The sequence below is a fragment of the Protobothrops mucrosquamatus genome, unplaced genomic scaffold (genome assembly GCF_001527695.2).
Source record: "Protobothrops mucrosquamatus isolate PMUCROS unplaced genomic scaffold, P.Mucros_1.0 scaffold_233, whole genome shotgun sequence".
NCBI classification, from domain to species: domain Eukaryota; kingdom Metazoa; phylum Chordata; class Lepidosauria; order Squamata; family Viperidae; genus Protobothrops; species Protobothrops mucrosquamatus.
The window spans coordinates 504,907-524,101 of record NW_015386309.1 but is presented as its reverse complement, the minus strand read 5'-3'; the positions used below and the strand labels follow the sequence as shown (position 1 = coordinate 524,101).

The following is a 19,195-nucleotide window of genomic DNA, read 5'->3' as shown; positions in this document are numbered from 1 at the left end:
CCCCCCCCAGCCAGAAAATTCAACAGAAACCAACTTTTAGAAATGCAGATGTAATAATCCATTCAGGAAGGTTGAAGTCAGGAAGCTAGAAGATTAGGAAGACAAAGACACCTAAAATCTACATATCCCACCCAAACTCTAAAAGACATGACCTTTGGGGACATAATAGGATTAACTCACCAATACCAAAAGGGCACACTCAGACGCAGGTCAAAGTACACAACACAGGAAATACAAAGCCTCAAACAGGAACAGAAAACAACCTCAAGAGCCCCAGAAGGTATAAAAACCCACCACTCCCAGCAACATGTGGTCAGCTTTCCCAGAGCCACATTGCTGTCTGGCTCTGCCCTTCAATAAACTACAACCTTCTTTCTAAAGCAGTCTCCATTTTATTTATTCCCAGCTTGGACTGGACCCTGAAGAAGATTTTTCTTTCAACAGAACCCTAAAAAATAAATAACTATTCCTGAGATCAGAGCCAAAAATTAAGAGTAGTGCTACAACAGGAAAGAGAGATCAATCCTTATTAAGCTATCGCTTTAATAGAGATTCTTTTTTTCCCTTGCACTGCTACTTGCAGTGAGAAAACTATTATTCCTACTGCCAAGACAGCCTTTGTTTCTGAATGTAGATAACAATATGAAATCATTTATTGCGATCATAGCAGTGGAAAAAGAGTAAATTTCATCCTCTTCAGTCATAATACCTCTTCCCTTCCTTAAAGTGACAAGCTACACTTTAAAAAAACACACCAATCTGCATGATGTGTGTCTCTAGAATACAGGTCCCCAAACTCTTCAGCTCATCAACCCCGTCAAGAAGCTTCAGATTGTTCACCAACCCCCAAACGTTCATTACAGGAAAATATTTAATAAGCACTACTTTAATTCATAGAATTACGAATAACAATAATAACAATAGATAGTCCAATCCACTCTTGGTGGCCAACGGATAGTCCAATCAACTCTTGGTGGTCCAATCACTTTGGAGAACCCCGTTCAAGAGAGAGGAGGAAAGGGCATTGAAAGTTTCCAGGACAGCTTAAAGTTGGAAACCGAAAAGAACGAAAAAAACACTCAAGTTGCATGAATATGAAACAGCCTAAGTGTGATTACTGTACTGCTTTGTGATATCAACTGTGATAATATATTTGAGAAATACTGTACATCTGCCTGCAAAAGGCTCTCCCTGAATATTTATAAGTATGCTGGGAGGATTAGCTATAGGCACAAACCTCCCAGTCAAGCAAAGAGACAAAGGCAACGGATCTACTTCAAGTCGAGTCACACCAGGTTGTCACACCAGCTGACTGCTTTAGACTATTCAATCAGCACGGGCAGCCCTGATACAAAGGCAGCCTTGCAGGGAGCCTGTGCTTGAGAGCTCACAACAGTCTCAGGCAGCAGAGTTGTTGCAAAGGCTGAGATCTGAGAAGGGGAAAGGAGGGTGTTGATCCAGCAGCTCACAGCCAGGAATGGAAAATGTTTGAACCTAGGATCTAAGAACCCAGCCGGAGGTGAAACTGCAGGACATTTGGGGGGCTTTTGCAAGATTTTATATATATAAGGGAGGCAATACACACAAGAAGACAGTTTTCTTATAGTTTTGGGAATCTTGCTTTTAGCTTCTTTTTCTTTTTGTATCTGAACGTAATTGAGCTTGTACTATATAAGCTAAGTTTCTAGGACTGAACTTGGCTTCCTCTCTGGAATCAAAGAGGCCAAGGCTTGTGAAGACAGCTATTAGAATGCCTTCGCAGCATTGGGATCTCAACCCAGGATGGTTCCTAGGAGCAAAAAAAAAAATTTCCAGGGATCTCCAAATATTCCATAAAGGGCGTTGTGATCAGTGGTCAGGATTTTTTTTTAAAAAAAAATAAAAACTAAAGGACGTGACAGGTGGGTTGTAGCAAGGTTGAGACATCAGGAACTTGCAGTATAAGAAAAATGGATATGAAGATATGCCAGCACTCAGAAAAGTATTTTCTGACTAAAAAAAATAAATTACATTTTCCACTCAAAAGGCAGAATTAGAGAAAACCTGACCATCCGACAAGCAGCGTCCACCGGGAAACCAGATTCATTTAACAACTGTGTTATTAACTTAACCTCTCCAATGATTCATTTAACAACTGTGACAAGAAAGGTTGTAAAACGGGCAAAACACACTTAACAATTGTCTTGCTTAGCAGCAAAAATTTGGGCTTAATTGTGATCATACGTCGAGGACTACCTGTACTATTTTTCTTGAACATTATGTCAGATTGGACTAGATAAGGTAAGGTAAGGTAAGGTAACCTTTATTGTCATTTTTTTACTGTGGGCACATCGGCACACATCAAAAATGAAATTTAGTTGCCCGTTCTCAAAGTGAAACACATGCATGACACACACCTAAACGTACTATGTACAACATATGTACATAGTGATCCTACATAGACTGGATCAGTGTTTTTGAAACTTGACAACTTTAAGATATGTGGACTTCAGCTCCCGGAATTCCATAGCCAAGATGATCCTTACAGGGTCCTCTAGGTCCAAAATTCCATGCTCCTATGCATCCCATCTTATATACATATACCAACTTGTTTTAAAGCAATACATAAAATCTGAAGAAGATACACAAAATATAGGCTAATGCCCAAGGCGCAATTATATTCTACTGCGAAGTTTTATAACCTACTTTATGAATCAGAGATTTTGACAACTCTCATTAAAACAATGGGGAAAAAACAAAAACGAGATCTGTTTGAGAGACTAAATCAGAGAACAATATAGTCCCAGGTTCATGAATGTTAAATGATTTATAATTGGGCTTGATTATTAGGCGCACACACTCTGGTACCAGAAAAATTTAAATCCACCAGATGTTCAGTAAGTGAGAGCCGCATTTTAATCACCAAAGAGGTTGAATGTGGTTGGTACATTTATAGCACAGATAAGGAAAGAAACAGAGCAATAGGGGCCAGGCCTTAGGGCTGATACAGAAAAGCAGGAGCAGAGAAACTGGCTGAAAGCACAGCCTACTCGTATTTTTCCACAAATAACATGCCAGGTCTGAAGGAACAGATCACTTTGAAGATGAGGATCATTCTCATCCATCATTTATCAATGCTGCCTGCTGTCAGAGAGCTGTGGGTACTGTTAAAGCCCCATATTGTTAAAACTACTGTTGCTCTGTCTATCACAATCCAAAGAAATCTGTGGATAGGGATCAAAGTTAATGCAATGGGCAGGGAGGGGACTGTATTCAGATAGGGACTACATTTAGAAGCGTCAATCACATGCTGCATATTCAGTTTGATCAAACACGTTAACTAGCAGGGGTACTAAGGTACCTTTTAATCAATCTGAAGGAGGAAAAAGAGAAAAGTATCAAAAGAAACCTCGGCTGGATGCCGATTTTCCTTTTAATGACATTCTAATATCCATAGATCACACCACATCTGAGCATGTACACACAGAGTTGTGGCAAAGTCTACCTACGTAGCGCTACAGGCAGCTGCACTGTCAACAAAATGAAGAAAAGTTGAGATAGTGAATAAATGATAACATTCCCCTATTTCAAGATCTGAAATGTTGCTACTGGCATCATAAAACACTTAATAATAGATTTCTATAAAAATTGAGCCTACCCATGGTTACTCTTATCATAGTGAATAGGATTTCAATATAGTTTGCATAGGTCTGCAGTTCAAAGCATACAATTTATATGGGAGAAGGTATGAGAGCTGAAATGTTCAATACATATCAACAGGTATATTAACACACTGCATAGTTTTCAACTCTTGTAAGCATCATCAAGGACTCTAGAAATCTAAATTATGATCAAAGAATTCATGTCTCTTCACAAAGGCAAAATAGCTCCCCCTTCATGCCCTGTTGGATTATAATGCCTGAAATTCTCACTCAATCTTGGACCATGTTGAGTAGCCATTATAGAAGTTTTAATGCAATTCATCTATAGACTACTAGATATGGGAGGAAGACAATTGAACAATTTCAGTTTGGGGAAAATAATAGAGACAGAAGCCGTAGAAAAAGAGAGAATGATTTGAAAGCAGTTTAACAGCCACCCAGAGTTGCCCCAAACAGCGAGATGGGTGGTATATAAATTTAATGAATGCTAACAATAAATAATAACAACATATACCCTGCAACAAATGAATGAAACATTCTATCCAAATCAAACTCATTTCTCTATGATAGTGGTGGCGAACCTATGGCACGAGTGCCAGAGGCGGCACTCGGAGCCCTCTCTGTGGGACACACGTACTGTTGCCCCAGCCTCGCCTCCCCCTGCGACCCCCTCTCCAGCAGCCCCCCTGAAGGAGAGTCGCCCCTGAGCGAGGCCCACGCGGAGCAGCGCAGCCAAGGACATGGCAGCCAGGAAACGTAGACAAGACTCTGCCCTCACACCCCATTGTGATGCTGCAGGGCGCGGGCAGAGGGGCGTGACCACCATAGCGCTGCTGGGCTGCCTGGGCGATCTGAGGCGGGCCCTGGAGGTGGTGAGTGGCCCTGCGAGCAGGCGGGGCAGGGGAGGGGGGGTGGAGCGGGGAGGGGCAGGGGGTGGAGCGGGGCAGGGGCAGTTTTTGGGCACTTGGTCTCTAAAAGGTTCGCCATCATTGCTCTATGACATTTACATTTTAAATGTAATTGCATTTTTAGATAACATTTTTTACCACTTCACATTAATTTTGTGCATAAAAATATATTGGCAAATTGGGCCCTTAAACATCATGTAGACAAGCAAAAGTATCCTCTTTCGGCAGCAGTGCTCTTTGTGCTACACCAACAGAAACAGGAACTTAAAGTCAGCCTGAAAGCCTATTTCTAATTTTCTAGTCCCTGTTTTTCAAGATTATTGAGAGAAGGTACAAATTAAGCCTCACCCAGCGCTTCAGACTCAGTTAAGGATTTGCAAAGATTTTCCACTGCAAAGTATAAATTACAGGCTCATGGAAAAGGTACATTCGTTCTTTGAGCCAAGAGTCACCCTGGACCTTGAAATAGAAGACTGAGAGAAAAAAGTAGAGCACTCCAAACGAAAGCTGGGCTTAATTAAAACAATATTTCAATGCATTAATTACAATGGAATGTATTTAATTTTAATTAAATGTATTTAAAAGATTTAATTCTCTCACATTTAATAATATCTGGGATGTGTAACTTAAAGATAACATTTCAATAGCAAGTGTTGGAGAGCTCTGGGGCCGCACCTGAGGCATTCAAGGTGGGTCATGTAGCTTCATAGCATCAGTTATGGGACTCTGGTTTAAAGCTTAAAATACTATACTAAGATAAAAGTATATAGCAGCGATGGCGAACCTTTTAGAGACCAAGTGCCCAAACTGCAACCCAAAACCCACTTATGCATCGTCGGGTGCCGGGTGGGTGTGGCCCATTGGGTGGGTGTGGCCCATTGGGTGGGCGCTGCCCATTGGGTGGGCATGGCTGCGGTGGTAACGGCAGACTGGATGTGATTAAAAAGTTCAATCAATCAATTCCAACTTTGCAAGTTCTTTTTTCCCCGTGAGAAGTTGAAATTGACTGATTGATTTAACCTTTTTTTTTTTTTTGCACACGACAGAGGCCTAAAGCGAAAAGGTTTTATAAAACCCAGCTGAAGGCCTAGGACTGGGACGACGGCGCGTGCCATAGGTTCGCCACCACTGGTATATAGTTATGGATCATTACATCATTATATAATCATCACTTGGCTATGGAAGATACTACAGCATGAGTCTCTCCCTCTCCCCCTCTCTCTCTCTCATTACAACATGACAACTCCTCTCACTAACCTGGCTAAGGACAATAAAAATCCAACCTAACACACCAAAAAATGTTGATAACGGCTGCATTTCAGGCATATAGTTTAAATTACTTCATTTGAAATGTTCATGTCTAGCAAAGCTTTCATTGATCAGCTATTAAGATGCATTAAAATGTCTGCTTTCATACGTTTGTATGTTGTAGATTTTTTGTGAAGAAGAGGTATTAAGTAGAGATGTTCTGAACACCACAAAGCACTTCCTGTTCCAGATAATCCAGATAATTTTGTAATTGCACTGCTGAAAAATTTGGAGTGGGCCAAAAGTTCTGGTGTTGGATTGCTCTGTTTTATATATTCAGAGGAAGGCTGTTCCTTAAACATATTTGAATTTATTACAGATTTATTTTAATGTCTAAACAAAAAGAAGAAAAATATTAACCAGACCAAATTATGATCAGATTTTCCACAAAGTTGATAGAAAGCCAATTTATGGAGAGGAAGTGAACGCATGTCTTCCATCCAGGCTTTTAGATCAGATACAGATTTTTCATCAATATAAAATAATATTTTAGTGGCATCCCAAACAGCAGGGTCTACAGCAAATCACAATGGCACCAAAAATAACACACCTGGAGTGACATTATGATTCAATTGCTACACCTGTATTTGGAACACGGGGTTTGATACAAATATGTAATTATGATATTTGTACAATGATATCATGATGAACTTTCATCATGTGGCACCTTGGCATTATATTTTAAAAAAGAAGTCAATGTATCCACAATCCATTTCATGTAACTTGTAAATTATAAATAATTTGGGATACAACAGTATGTGCAGTGTTTAATATATGTCAATATTGCCTAGCAAAAAAACAAAACAAAACGACACACTAGGAAGGTTCAACTCTCTTACATTTCTAGTAAATGAACCTTCTTCGGTCTTATGTTCATAACAAGTTTTTTTTTAAATTTTATTCCATTAAAATACCACAGAACACAAAAGTGGTCATTGCCATTCTCATCATAAGTTAAGCGAAAAAGCACATCTGTCGTACACCTAAAAAAACCAAAACCCTAAGCTCTAGTCTACTATCTATTTATTAATTTAGGAAATATTTTCTTTCCTTTTTTTTTGAAACGAGCATTGCAGTTACACACAATCAACGCTTGCAAAAAACAAAACAAAACCGAGAACGGTGACGAAAACACTTTGATGAACGAGCAGCAAAACGTTTCTGCAATATTTTGAACTGCTTCGGCTCCCGTAATTCCCCTCCAGCTTCCTACACGACTGTAGAGTTTTATCGAATGACGGCCTGGATATGGAATGGTCGTTTTGGGCAAAGCTGGGCGTCTCGGTCTTCTTTTTCCCTTTGCTGATTCTTTTCGTCCTGCGGTTTGTGAAGCGACGCCTTGTCTCTCTTAATGCTGACGTCAAACTCCTGGTGGTTGCCGGTTCTGGTAAGACAAAAAGCTAGAAACAGTCAATTATCACAGGGTAGGCGTGGCCATCCGGACTACATTACCCAGAAAGCAAAGCAGCCGCTACAGAAAGGAGGCGTTCTTGCTGCTGATTTACTGTGCTTGCTAGACATGCTGGACGTTGTAGTTTCTTTGAAGAAAAATGGCTTGGAATTGGGTGATACGTTTAGAGAGGATTCAGGGGTTCTCCGGCTAATATTTTAGAGGCAGAATATCACAGTTCCCTTCGTGATTTTAATTCTTAATTCCAATCGTAAGGCTTAGTTCTTCCTTGACAATAATTGTTAATAGCGTGAGATTAGCGTGAACCGGGGTAATCTGAACCTGGATGTCCCCAGTTTTAGACCAACCCTGGTTCTTTGGTGTAATCCAGGGGTAGGCAACCGTGGCTCTTTTATGACTCGTGGACTTCAACTCCCAGAATTCCTGAGCCAGCATGGCTGGCTCAGGAATTCTGGGAGTTGAAGTCCACGAGTCATAAAAGAGCCAAGGTTGCCTACGCCTGGTGTAGTCTGATGGAAATATTACAGGCATCTCAGTAGAAGTAGCTCTACCTGCCTAAGTATTTGAAAAAGAATATTTAATATAGCCACTTCTGTTGTAAAAGAAAGCAGAGTGAATCCTAGTCTGCTTTTTCTTTGCTCTGCAGCCAAAATTATAAAACAATAAAGTAGGGTTGCCAGGTGTCCACTATTTGAGTGGACAGTCCACTTTTTTCACATTATGTTCACTATTTTTTTTCACAAAATAGTGGACATTTTTTTTATTCAAAAGCTTTATGATGAAATGGTACGTAATCTAAAGCTGTACAGTCTATTTTTTTTACTACTTAACACCCCCCCTTGTCCGCTATTTTTGGGAAGCAGACCTGGCAACCCTACAATAAAGCCCTTGAAAACTATTACCATTGCCTTTCTCTTGAGGTTGGGAAGCAGGAAAACCCATAAGGAAAAGATAGCCTACCTCTACTCTCTTACATTGAGACAGGGAGAATTTTCATCAAAACAGTGTTCTGGCTGGTATTTGGTCCTCTTTTCTTGCTGGGGAGAGAAAAAAAGCAGCTAACTCTTTCATACTTGCTAGTAAAATTCACACCCTGTATCAAATATGGTTTGTTTGATTTTGATTCAGCATAGCTAAACCCAGACTTTGCCCTTTATAAACCATGGTTGATAGTTTTGTTTGATGTCACACTAAACCAACATAATTGACTCAATCTGATTAAAACAAACCACAGCTTAGCACTACACTGGCATTCGCTTGCACTGTCTCTCTGCAAAACAAATTACAGCTTAGTACTACATGGGCATTCACTTGCCCTGCCTCTTTGAATTGACTAGTGTTCTACACCACTTAGTAAGTTGACGGTGAACCAAGGAAAATCTACTTTGCCATCTCTTGCTTTCTCTTCCTTTCTCTCCCCCGCACCTCCACAGTGAAATAAAACAGGCAAGATGATCAACCTCTCCATTTCCTGTGGTGCAGATAATATTGGTCCAGTCATTCTGTTCCATTAGCCCAAAACAATGTGTTAGTAAACAGAATTGGAGTGGAAAGGGACAGGTGAGTAACTGGAGACACTGGCAACTATTACTTGCCTGGCCTTGTTGTTCTAGACATTGTAGTAAACCACAAACTAACCAACAACATAGTTTAGCTTGTTGGTCAAGCCCTTGTGGTTAGTTTACAGTTCAGTGGTCAAGCAAAAGAAAGAATTGGGTTATTAAGGAAACTGTATTTAAGTCGATTGTGGATAAGTATGGTGTGTAAAATCCAGCCAACAAAAGGGCTAAGCCTGTTGGAGGTAAATCAACAGAATGATGAAATCAAATTCTCACGCTAAAGTCAGTGTAACTTGCAGAGGTTAACTCTGATTGTGTATTTTTCAGGAGGACATACTACAGAAATCTTAAGGCTGCTTAACAGCCTCTCCAAGAAATATTCTCCCAGGCATTATGTTTTGGCCGATTCAGATAAGATGAGTGAAGAAAAAATCCATTCTTTTGAAGAAAAAAGAGCTGCTAAATACCCCGATTCCTCGGTGAGTTTTCATACCTATTTTTCTAATTGTTCATATTTTATTAAATATTAATGTCACATTTCCTGCTAAAATACTGTAAGGTTTCCCAATTTGCACTGAAAGTTCCATCCCTAAATTTTTTCACTTTTCTCATTAACTTGGGAGCCTTCCGTGCAGGCCAGAGAAAGCTTCACTAAGCACTAACTCCAGAGGAAGGGACCTGGCTTTGAGATAATCTTGAAGCATCTGTATCCTCCAAACATAAAATAACACCGTACATCTGTCTTTCTAGAACAGGGATGTCCAGCCTTGGCAACTTTAAGACTTGTGAATGATGGATTTCTCCCCCATGGCTGATTGGAGAATTCTGGAGTTGAAGTTCACAGGTCTTAAAGTTACCAATGTTGGACTGTTGGGTCTGTCTTATACCTCTAATCCATATTGTCTGCATGCATTGGGATGGGATATGTCTGATCTCCAGGCCAAATGGAGTGAGGTTTTCTATTTCTTCTGAAGTTCACGAGAACAGATCATTTTCTTGAAAAGGTTGCTAACACAAATCCTTTTCTCAAGGATCCCCTTTATTCTTCCACCTTTCACTGTGCAGTGAAGCTTCCAAACAGCAACAGTCAATACTCATGGGAGCTATTTAAAATACTCCCTAAAGCCTAGAAGATGGGAACAATTTAGAATAAGCTATGGGTGAAACTTCAAACAAACATGTTAGGGGGTTACATGCTTGAACCTGGCTAGTGGCATGAAGCCCTGTAGCATAATTGCTTGAAAACAATGTCCCTACCCCTGTTCTGAGCTAGACTATTACTAGCACGGGACATGTGCCAAGGATAGATGTAGATCTTCTGTTGACTCATCAGGAAGATGTTGCGATGATGTGTGGGAATGACCTTGGGAGACAGAGGAAGACCCACAGATGAGCTGAGCTGTATGATAAGAGCAATAGCAATAGCACTTAGACTTATATACCACTTCACAGTGCTTTACACTACAGCACTCTCTTAAAAGGTTTACAGAGTCAGCATATTGCCCCCAACAATCCCATTTTACTGACCTCGGAAGGATGGAAGGCCGAGTCAGTCTTGAGCCGGTGAGGATCGAACTCCTGGCGGTCAGCAGAAATAGCCTGCAATACTACATTCTAGCCACCATACCACCACGGCTCAGTCCACAGGTGGGGAAGGGAACTGGCCCTAGTTTTCCAGAGATTAAAAATAGAGCAAAGGTGAAATACTTTTTCAGTCTTGCAAGATTCTGTTTAATGTAACCTTATATTAAAAATAGTGCTGATGCTTCTGGTTGTGCTTCTTGTCCAGACTACCTTATAGCAGGGCTTTTCAACCAGTGGTACGGGTACCACCTGTGGTACATTGGCACCTGGCAGGTGGTATGTGACCATCCTAGAAAAGTGGTAGCAGGGGAGGGGAATGAGCTGAACCGGTGGCAGCACCGCACAAGCCTGAGCGAGAAATGGCTGGAGCTGCAGGGCTGTCAGGGCTCAGCAGAATCGCCAGGATCAGCGCTTCTTCGGGACTGTCAGGGCTCAGTGGAAGCGCCAGGATCAGCGCCAGGCTCCAGCTGGAGCTCGACGCTAATCCTGGCACTTCTGCTGAGCCCTGAAGAAGCGCCGATCAGCTGGAATGTTGCAGCATCTCCAGGGTCCTGTGATTTACATTCAGATGCTTGGCAACTGATTCATATTTATGACGGTCACAGTGTCCCAGGGTCATGTGAAGTGACCAAAATGTGCTGCAAGCACCCAGCAGACGGGGGGAATAAAAACCAAACACCCCCCACCCCATCCCCGCTGCCAATTCTCAACAGAAATGCTCACAACAATGAAAACCTCGGACAGGAGGAAGAGTGCAGCCGGGCGGGCAGGCAGGTGTCTTGCTTGGCTGTGGCTTGGGGGGCACTTTTTTCAGTGCCATTGTAACTTCGAACAGTCACTAAGCGAACTGTTGTAAGTCGAGGACTACCTGTACTTTATCACTTTTTTCCTTTTTGGGGAGGGTCATCAAGTTTTTGATACCTTGCTAAGCGACTGATGGTACTCGGATGTTGCCATATCCTAAAAGTGGTACAATGGGTGAACAGGTTGAAAAGCCCTGCTGTTTCACTGTCAGCTATCTAGTATAATCATTAGAAAATAAGTAATACAGTTCTATATTAATTATATTACTGAAATGAAGGGGAAAATAGTAAATAAAAGTAGAGTTATGTAAGGAGAGACCTTCAGTTCTGTCAGTCCAGTTATTCAAAATAATTTCCTGGGCTTAATACTCCATAGTTCAAGTGTATATCTTTTTTTTATCAAACTGCTGGACAAATCTTGGGTTCTCATAAAATAAAAAGATTCCACAAGCCTGAGATATGCTTGCTTTTATTCTATCAATAATAAAAAAAGAAAGTTAAAAGTGACATAGCCTAAGCATCAGAACAGATTGGTTAAGCATTGGGGGTTTGCAATGTCTTGCATTGTTGAACTGACTCATGAATAATTTCCATTAATTGCTCATTGCTTTTTTCTCATTGTGTATTTAAGATTCTTGAGATAATCCATTAAACATATTTCAGATATTTTTTTTTCTTAAAATTTCCAGACCAAAGTGAAACATTTGCCGGAACTTAAATTGCTCTGTTTTTTTTGTTTTTTTTTAGGAGTGGGGTTGGGTGGAGAACAGGATAGAGGGATTGTAGCTATAATCTTTTATATACTTCAATTTGTTTCCCAGTGGTATTTCATTATTCATGGGGAAGGGAAGGGAACCGTAGGAAGTATTCCAAACCACAAGGTTGCAATCCTATATCCATTTCTTGGAGATAATGTCCCTTTGAACTCAGTGAGTCCAAGTAGACTATGTAGGATTATTCTCTGGCTCTGTTCAAACTTCACGATTCACAAGATAAATTAGCATAATGTGCAAACCCAAAAGCACCAGAGCACCAGTACAGGAGAGATCAGTTTCCAATCCAAAGCAACCCCACATTTGTTTAGGGCTCAACTATCCTGTTCAGCCACAGAACATAAAGTGAGCCCTCTCTTGCGGTGGCTTTACATAGAGACAGGAGCTTAGAATGTTTTCCCTCAAATAATGCTTTTCTAGCCCTTCCAACTTCATTGTTTAATTTGTTTGGATTACTCACCCTGGAGATACATGGAATATGCCTGCAGCATAAGCAGAAAATTACATTTGTGTCCTGGCATTATGATGTTTTTTTTATTAGCAATAAGATTGGTAGCCACATTTCAAAATTACGTTCTCCGGCCTGATGCTTCATAGAAGCGCTAGACATCTATAATCCACCAGCGTGACTATTAGCAGATGTTTAGCCCAGACTACTGTAACCTGATGAGTTCCAGGTGAATTGGATTCCAACTGCTCTAATCCTTTGGGCAAGCACGGCCTTTGGCCGTTCTGGCTGAAGACTACACAAACCCTTCCAACGCATTTCAAGACTGATAGATTGAGAAACCCTTGTGTGTATTTATCTAGCAGGCCGGTGGAATAGGATGTCACACGGACGGTTCTAGTTTTGTACCTGATTCAGCACACATCCAAGCTTGTTCTCCTTACAGTTTTGCCAGCACTTCTTTCCTGCTTGAATTAATATGGGACATAGCTAATTCCCAATTCTGCTTCTACAGTGAAGATAAACTGGGAGGCTTGAGGTGGGTGGATTGAAGTTCCCCCCCCAAAATAAAATCCTTTTATCTCTTTCCATGTAGAATTATAGAAAAACATACTCTTTTCATTTCTTCCTTTTTATTTTTGTAAACTGCCTAGGGCAGGGGTAGGCAACCTTGGCTCTTTTATGCAGTGCTTTTTTTCTTAAAAAAAAAAAGGTGCCGGAACTCACACACGTCATACAACCCGCCTTGCCTACCCTACAAGGTCCCATCCAAAAAAGGTGCCGGAACTCCGTTCTGGGCGTTCTATGAGAAAAAAAGCCCTGCTTTTATGACTCGTGGACTTCAACTCCCAGAATTCCTGAGCCAGGAATTCTGGGAGTTGAAGTCCACGAGTCATAAAAGAGCCAAAGTTGCCTACCCCTGCCCTACGGTAGCCCCGTGGTGAGATAGGTGGCAAATAAATTTAACAAATAGATAAAACATCAGAAAGAAGAGTGGAGTTTAATATGTGTATATTACAATCCTGACTATACGAGCCCAAAATTTAAGTTGCTAAGTGAGAAATTGGTTAAGTGTCCTGTTTTATGACTTGTCTTGCCACGTTTGTTAAGTGAATCACTGCCGTTGTTAATAACACGGCTGTTAAGTGATTCTAGCTTCCCCCTTGACTTTGCTTGTCAGGAGGTCGCAAACGGTGATGACCCTGGGACCCTGCAACCGTCATAAATGTGAGTCAGTTGTCAAGCATCCAAATGCAAATCACGGGACCATGGGGGGAATGCTGCAATGGTCGTAAGTGTGAAAAATGATCGTAAGTCACTTTTTTCAGTGCCGTTGTAACTTCAGTCACTGAGCGAACTGTGTTGTAAGTCGAGGACAACCTGTATTCTGTCCTAACTATCTAAGAAGTTCGAGGTAACAAAAGGCCAAGAACATTAAAGCTATGTTTCTATTGGACTGACTTTCCATTTTTATTGAAACACTTTTGTGTTTGCTTCCTGTTTAGCAGAGATTGTCTCTGACCATTGTCTTTTGTAGGGTTTTGTACTGCATGAGACTGCTTTCCTATGGCCACCCCAGTTACTTGTCTACTCTAATTACTTGTCAAATTCTAAGGATTGTGATCCTGATGAGAACTTAAATAATTGATCCTCATTACACTTCTTTCTCTGATATAAAAAAATAAATAAATGGAGATTTTGTTCCCTTTGAGGTACTAGAGCTTTTCTCTCTCTCTCTCTCATTGTTTGGAGATCTGTATTTTCCTGCACTGAAGCAGAAAAAGGTTTACTCTCTCCCTGTCCTGTTACTTAGCCATAATAATAATAATAATAATAATAATAATAATAATAATAATAATAATAATAATAATAATAATAATAATAATAATAATAATAATAATAATAATATGAAGGCAGCGGCATGACAAAGTAGCAACAATGGTGCATTGGAAGATCTGCAAGAAATATTATTTGCCTGTAAGCAAAAACCGGTGGGATCATAAAATAGAGAAAGTCATAGAAAATGATAAAATTAAACTGCTCTGGGACTTCAGAATTCAAACAGACAAGCACCTGCAACATAACACCCCGGACTTAACAATTGTCGATAAGAAAGACAAAAAAGTCTGGATTCGTGGGCAGTGGCAGTGGCAGTGCCTGGAGACAGCAGAATAGACGAGAAAGAGCTGGAGAAGATAACAAAATACAAAGACCTACAAATAGAAATAGAAAGACTGTGGCAAAAGCAAGCAAGGGTAGTACCAATAGTAATAGGTGCCTTGGGTGCAATCCCAAAACAACTGGAGCACCACTTGAACACCATTGGCATTGACAAATTCACCATTAGTCAATTGCAAAAGGCGGCCTTACTAGGAACCGTTTCCATCCTGCAATGATATCTGTAATACCATCAAACATCCACGTCTGCCTTGCTAAGGACTCGATAGACAAAATGTCAAATCCAGTCTGAACATCTGGCTGAGTGTGTGATGATCATCATCATAATAATAATAAAGGTTGACACCTAGGATGCTGATAGCAACCCGTGTCAACCATCAGCGCCAGCCAATTTGAATGTTCAGTTGACTGAGGTTCATGTTTAACGAGTAAAAGATAATAATAAAAAAATAGTTGAATTACATAAAGAGAGGAAAATGTAGGTTTCAGAATATTTAGATGATTGCTATATAAACTGAGCAATCTAGCATTTTGTGTCTGGCAGTAGTCAAGCAGTCATTGTGTGTGAGTTGGGTGGTTATATAAATTTGTTTAATAAATAAAATAATAAATTCAGGAAGACAGATGGGCATTAGTCACTTCCATAGTTGCTGTACAGCAACTGATTACCTGAAGCAGGGTGCTTGTGATTCTAGAAAGCCATAGCATCGTCAAGACTAGTAGCTATTGATAGCAATCTAATTAATGGAAACCCAATCTAATCTTTTGTGTGAAAGGAGATGAAATGGGTCTTCCAAAATGGGATTCCCCACATGTGGTGCATATAAATACTTGCATTTCCAATCATGAACTTCAGTTAATCTGCTGCTACTTTGAGCGAGAACACAAATTGAATTAATTAAATTTCATTTTAATGTATGCCGATTAGTGTACATTCAAAGTGACAATAAAATTATTCTATTCTATTCTATTCTATTCTATTCTATTCTATTCTATTCTATTCATTTGGGCAAAAAAAAATCAAGGAGAGAACTCCTATTTCAGAACAGCGGACTACCCATTCTAGTGTATGAAAGATATTCAACCTAGTTGAATATCTCTGAGCTTGGTGGTTTTCTTGCAGATACTTGTTTACTTTTTCATCACTTTGTTTTCTCTGCCTCTCTCTTAATTGTCCTTTCTTATCCTGCTTGCTCTGCCTGTTCCTTCTTCATGCCCCTTCACTATTGGGTGTTCCTTTTGATTCTGCTTTTTAAATCTCCTTGGTTTTTTTCTTTTTTCTTTTTCTTGACTCATAAAATTTTGGGGCCTCTCCCTGAGTATAAGTCTCAATGTCATAGTGTCATAGCACCCTCTACTGATCGTGAAATAAGTTACCGCTGTAAATAATGTGTACACATTCTGATTTTAAACCAGTGGAAGCTATGAATGTGTGTGTGGGAGGGGGGAATGAAGGTGAAAAATTCTCCTGAAATGCTTTTTCAACTTCCCTATCTAGTCTTCAGTGCTGGTAATTACCAATCCAAGTAGCAACTAAATCTAATCCTGGTTTAGCATTTTCAATCAACTAAAGTTGGATGCATGCTGCCACCTGCAGTGAAGTTGGGGGAAAATAAATTCTTTTTTAAATTACTTTTTAAACCCAAACTGAAGTGGAGTAGTAGTAACATGTGAAAATTACTTCACAATATGAAGGCAAAAGTGTCTGTGTTAGGAATGTGTGTGAATTATTTAATTTTTTTTTTTAATTTAAAGCGATTGGGTTCCTTTTGATCTAAACCTACCCATTTTTGAGTGTGGCCCTTGGCCTGCCTCTTTTCCAGGGGAATCAAAATTGAAAGCAATTTAATGACAAATAGTCAAAATATAATTGTCTAAATGCAACATTCCTTTGATACAGATAGTCCTTGACTTATGACTGGTCACTTAGTGACTTTCAAAGTTATGAAGGAAACCCTCCCATACTTACGACTCAGTTCTGAAGTTATGACGTCCAGGACCTTTTTCAATGGCCACATTATTGCATTTTGGGCGCTCAGCAACTCGCTCATATTTAGAGCTGTTTACAGCGGTCTGCAGTCATGTGACTGCAATATGTGACATTTCTCCAGAAGCTGGTGTTTACTTCTGCTTTCTGGGGGAAAAATGTCCCATAGTGAACAATGGGTTTGTTTAACAATCATGGTGTTTGCTTTAAGACCATCACATTTGCTTAACAACCACCACTAAAAAAGGTGGTAAAACTGAGTCCAGTCATGTGATGACCCACTTTCCAACCATCACAATTTACACTGTAATTGCCAGTCTCATTTATGGTTGTAACTCTCTTTATTTTACCTCTGAAAAAAACAAAAACACAACTAACAATCCAAAAAAGATACATTTTTTGCAAGGCTAAAGAGGGCTACTGTCTCCAGGACAGCTTTTGAATGTTGATGGTCCCTAAGTACCTTCTGCAGGAAGAACAACTTAACGAGCAGGGCACTGATGGGCATTTTCCTCTGATCAGCTGGAAATGATATAGACAGAAGACTAGAGACCTGTCTCATGGGGCTATCAACTATGTCAGGGGTGTGAAACTCGCCACGTCACGTGACGTGTCGCGACATATCATGACTTTTTCCCCATTGCCGGAGCTGGGGCGGGTGCGGTTTCGGCATGACGGGCTCGCAGGCCGGAAATTTGACACCCCTAAACTATGTGATGATTATTCTGGAGCTTTCCTAGGCTAGATCTTGGGTAATAAAGGATGGTTTGGTGGTTTGCTCTGACACAGTTATTATATGCTTGATTTGTTTTGGGCCTGATTGCAAAAAGATACAAAGGGTGTTTTGACGTGGGTTTGTTTTGTACTTGTGGATATCTGCCTGAAACAAATCTAAGATCATCTATTAAACATTAATGTCAAGTAGTGTTCAAAGCTTGACAGGTACTTCTAAGAGGGTATGAACTGCAGATTTAATTTCATATCTTTAACCCAGAAGCGGGCTAAAGTGTAGATCAGAAACTACAGAGCTATTTGTAATAAATCAACAAGATCTTAAACTCCCAAAGTATTTTACAATAATTGCTCATAGATTTAGATTGGTAGATACACAAACAGACATGAATATAGATGTGGGGGGGCGAAGAGGGGGGGGAGAGAGGAGGTTGCTGACATGAAATTTCAAAGTAACCCAGATTAGACTTTTTTTCCCCTGAAAGATTGAATTCAGTTCTGAAAACAAATTCTTAAGCTCAGTGTCTGCTCAGAGATAACCAAATACAGTTCCTTGATTTTAGGCGTGTATCTTTGGATGAAACAAATATAGGAAGAAAAGGCTGAAGTCTTACTAACGTCCACCAGGTGGGGCACTTGATCTAGCGCTGTGTGATACATCTATGCCAACCTCCTCAAAAGCGCTCCAAAACTTACTTGTTTTTAGTAACCTGGAGAGGCTGGTTGCATGATAGCTACAGGAAAGGTCACAGCCTCCATGGTCATATAGAAAATGAAATAGTCTACCAAAAAAGCAAACATAGCTTCCTGCCAAGAAAGCTGTGGGAGTTACTGTAATAAGTTTCTGAGAAACTGAATCATAAGGTTGGAAGGGACTTTGATGCAGGATATATTTTTTTTTAACCTGTGGAAATTAAGCAAACAGCAGGAGATACCAGTCTGATCACTCCCTATAGAGACAATACTGGTACCAATGAAATGGTAGTTGAAAATGAGCCGTTAAATATAAGATTGGTCTATGCTTCCTAGCTCTATATTTCTCAAGGTTTTACCAAAAGGCTTTTTCGTGAATGCTGCTTTGAAGAAAGGAAAAGTCTGGGCCCACAAGAAATTCAGCATGTATTGTTATTTTATTTACCCAAAAGGAAGATGTGTTTCTTTTTTCAAAGAAATTCACCTTTGAATTAGAAAGGTCGTCTTAAATTAGCTGAGATTCCTTCCATGCGTTTTGGGAGGAGGGAAGGGAACTTCAATGTGGATTCTTGTCTCCTTTTAAGTTTTTTGCAGAATTATCTCTTGTGGCTCATGCTGGAATGCAGCGAAAATAAAGCAGGAGCCCCGTTTAAGTTAGAATGTCTTCTTTATCTATCACTGTTTATATAGCTGAGTGTTTTATAGCGCAGGAAATAATGTTTACCGTACTACCCAAATGATTCTTATCTGCAAATCTGTTAATTCTCCCCAGGAATTACAGTTTGCCCTCCATCGCATTCCCAGAAGTCGGGAGGTCCGTCAGTCCTGGAGCTCTTCACTGCTAACCACCATTCGTTCTTTATTTTATTCTCTTCCTTTGGCCTTCAGGCTCAACCCGGATGTGGTACGTAAAATCACTAGCGCAATGAAATAGTAGAAAGTAGCCATTTACAAAAGACGCGGCTACTTGAAAATAACAGATCTTTGGTATGTTATATACTGCATGTATTTGGGATTGATTTTTTTTTGCAGGATTTTCTTGACTGCTATATTTCAGGCAATGTGAACCATGGTTTGTCGTGACAAGTACTAAGCCTGTGTAGATCTTGGATACGTACTCATTTGCTGCCACCGCTGCCTCCTCCTTTTTTGTTTGCCAGTTTTTTTTAA

At 40.2% G+C, this 19,195-nt stretch overlaps 1 protein-coding gene across 1 annotated transcript in view; it reads left to right on the top strand.

Annotated features, from left to right (window-relative positions):
• Positions 1–7,072: 7,072 nt before the first annotated feature.
• ALG14 (ALG14 UDP-N-acetylglucosaminyltransferase subunit) overlaps positions 7,073–19,195 on the top strand; it is a 35,780-nt gene continuing 23,657 nt past the window's right edge. Inside the window, exons 1-3 of the mRNA XM_015829344.1 lie at positions 7,073–7,244; positions 9,155–9,306; positions 18,798–18,929. Of these exons, the coding sequence (XP_015684830.1) occupies positions 7,106–7,244; positions 9,155–9,306; positions 18,798–18,929 (423 nt within the window). The 5' untranslated portion in view covers positions 7,073–7,105. The remainder of the gene's footprint in view (positions 7,245–9,154; positions 9,307–18,797; positions 18,930–19,195) is intronic.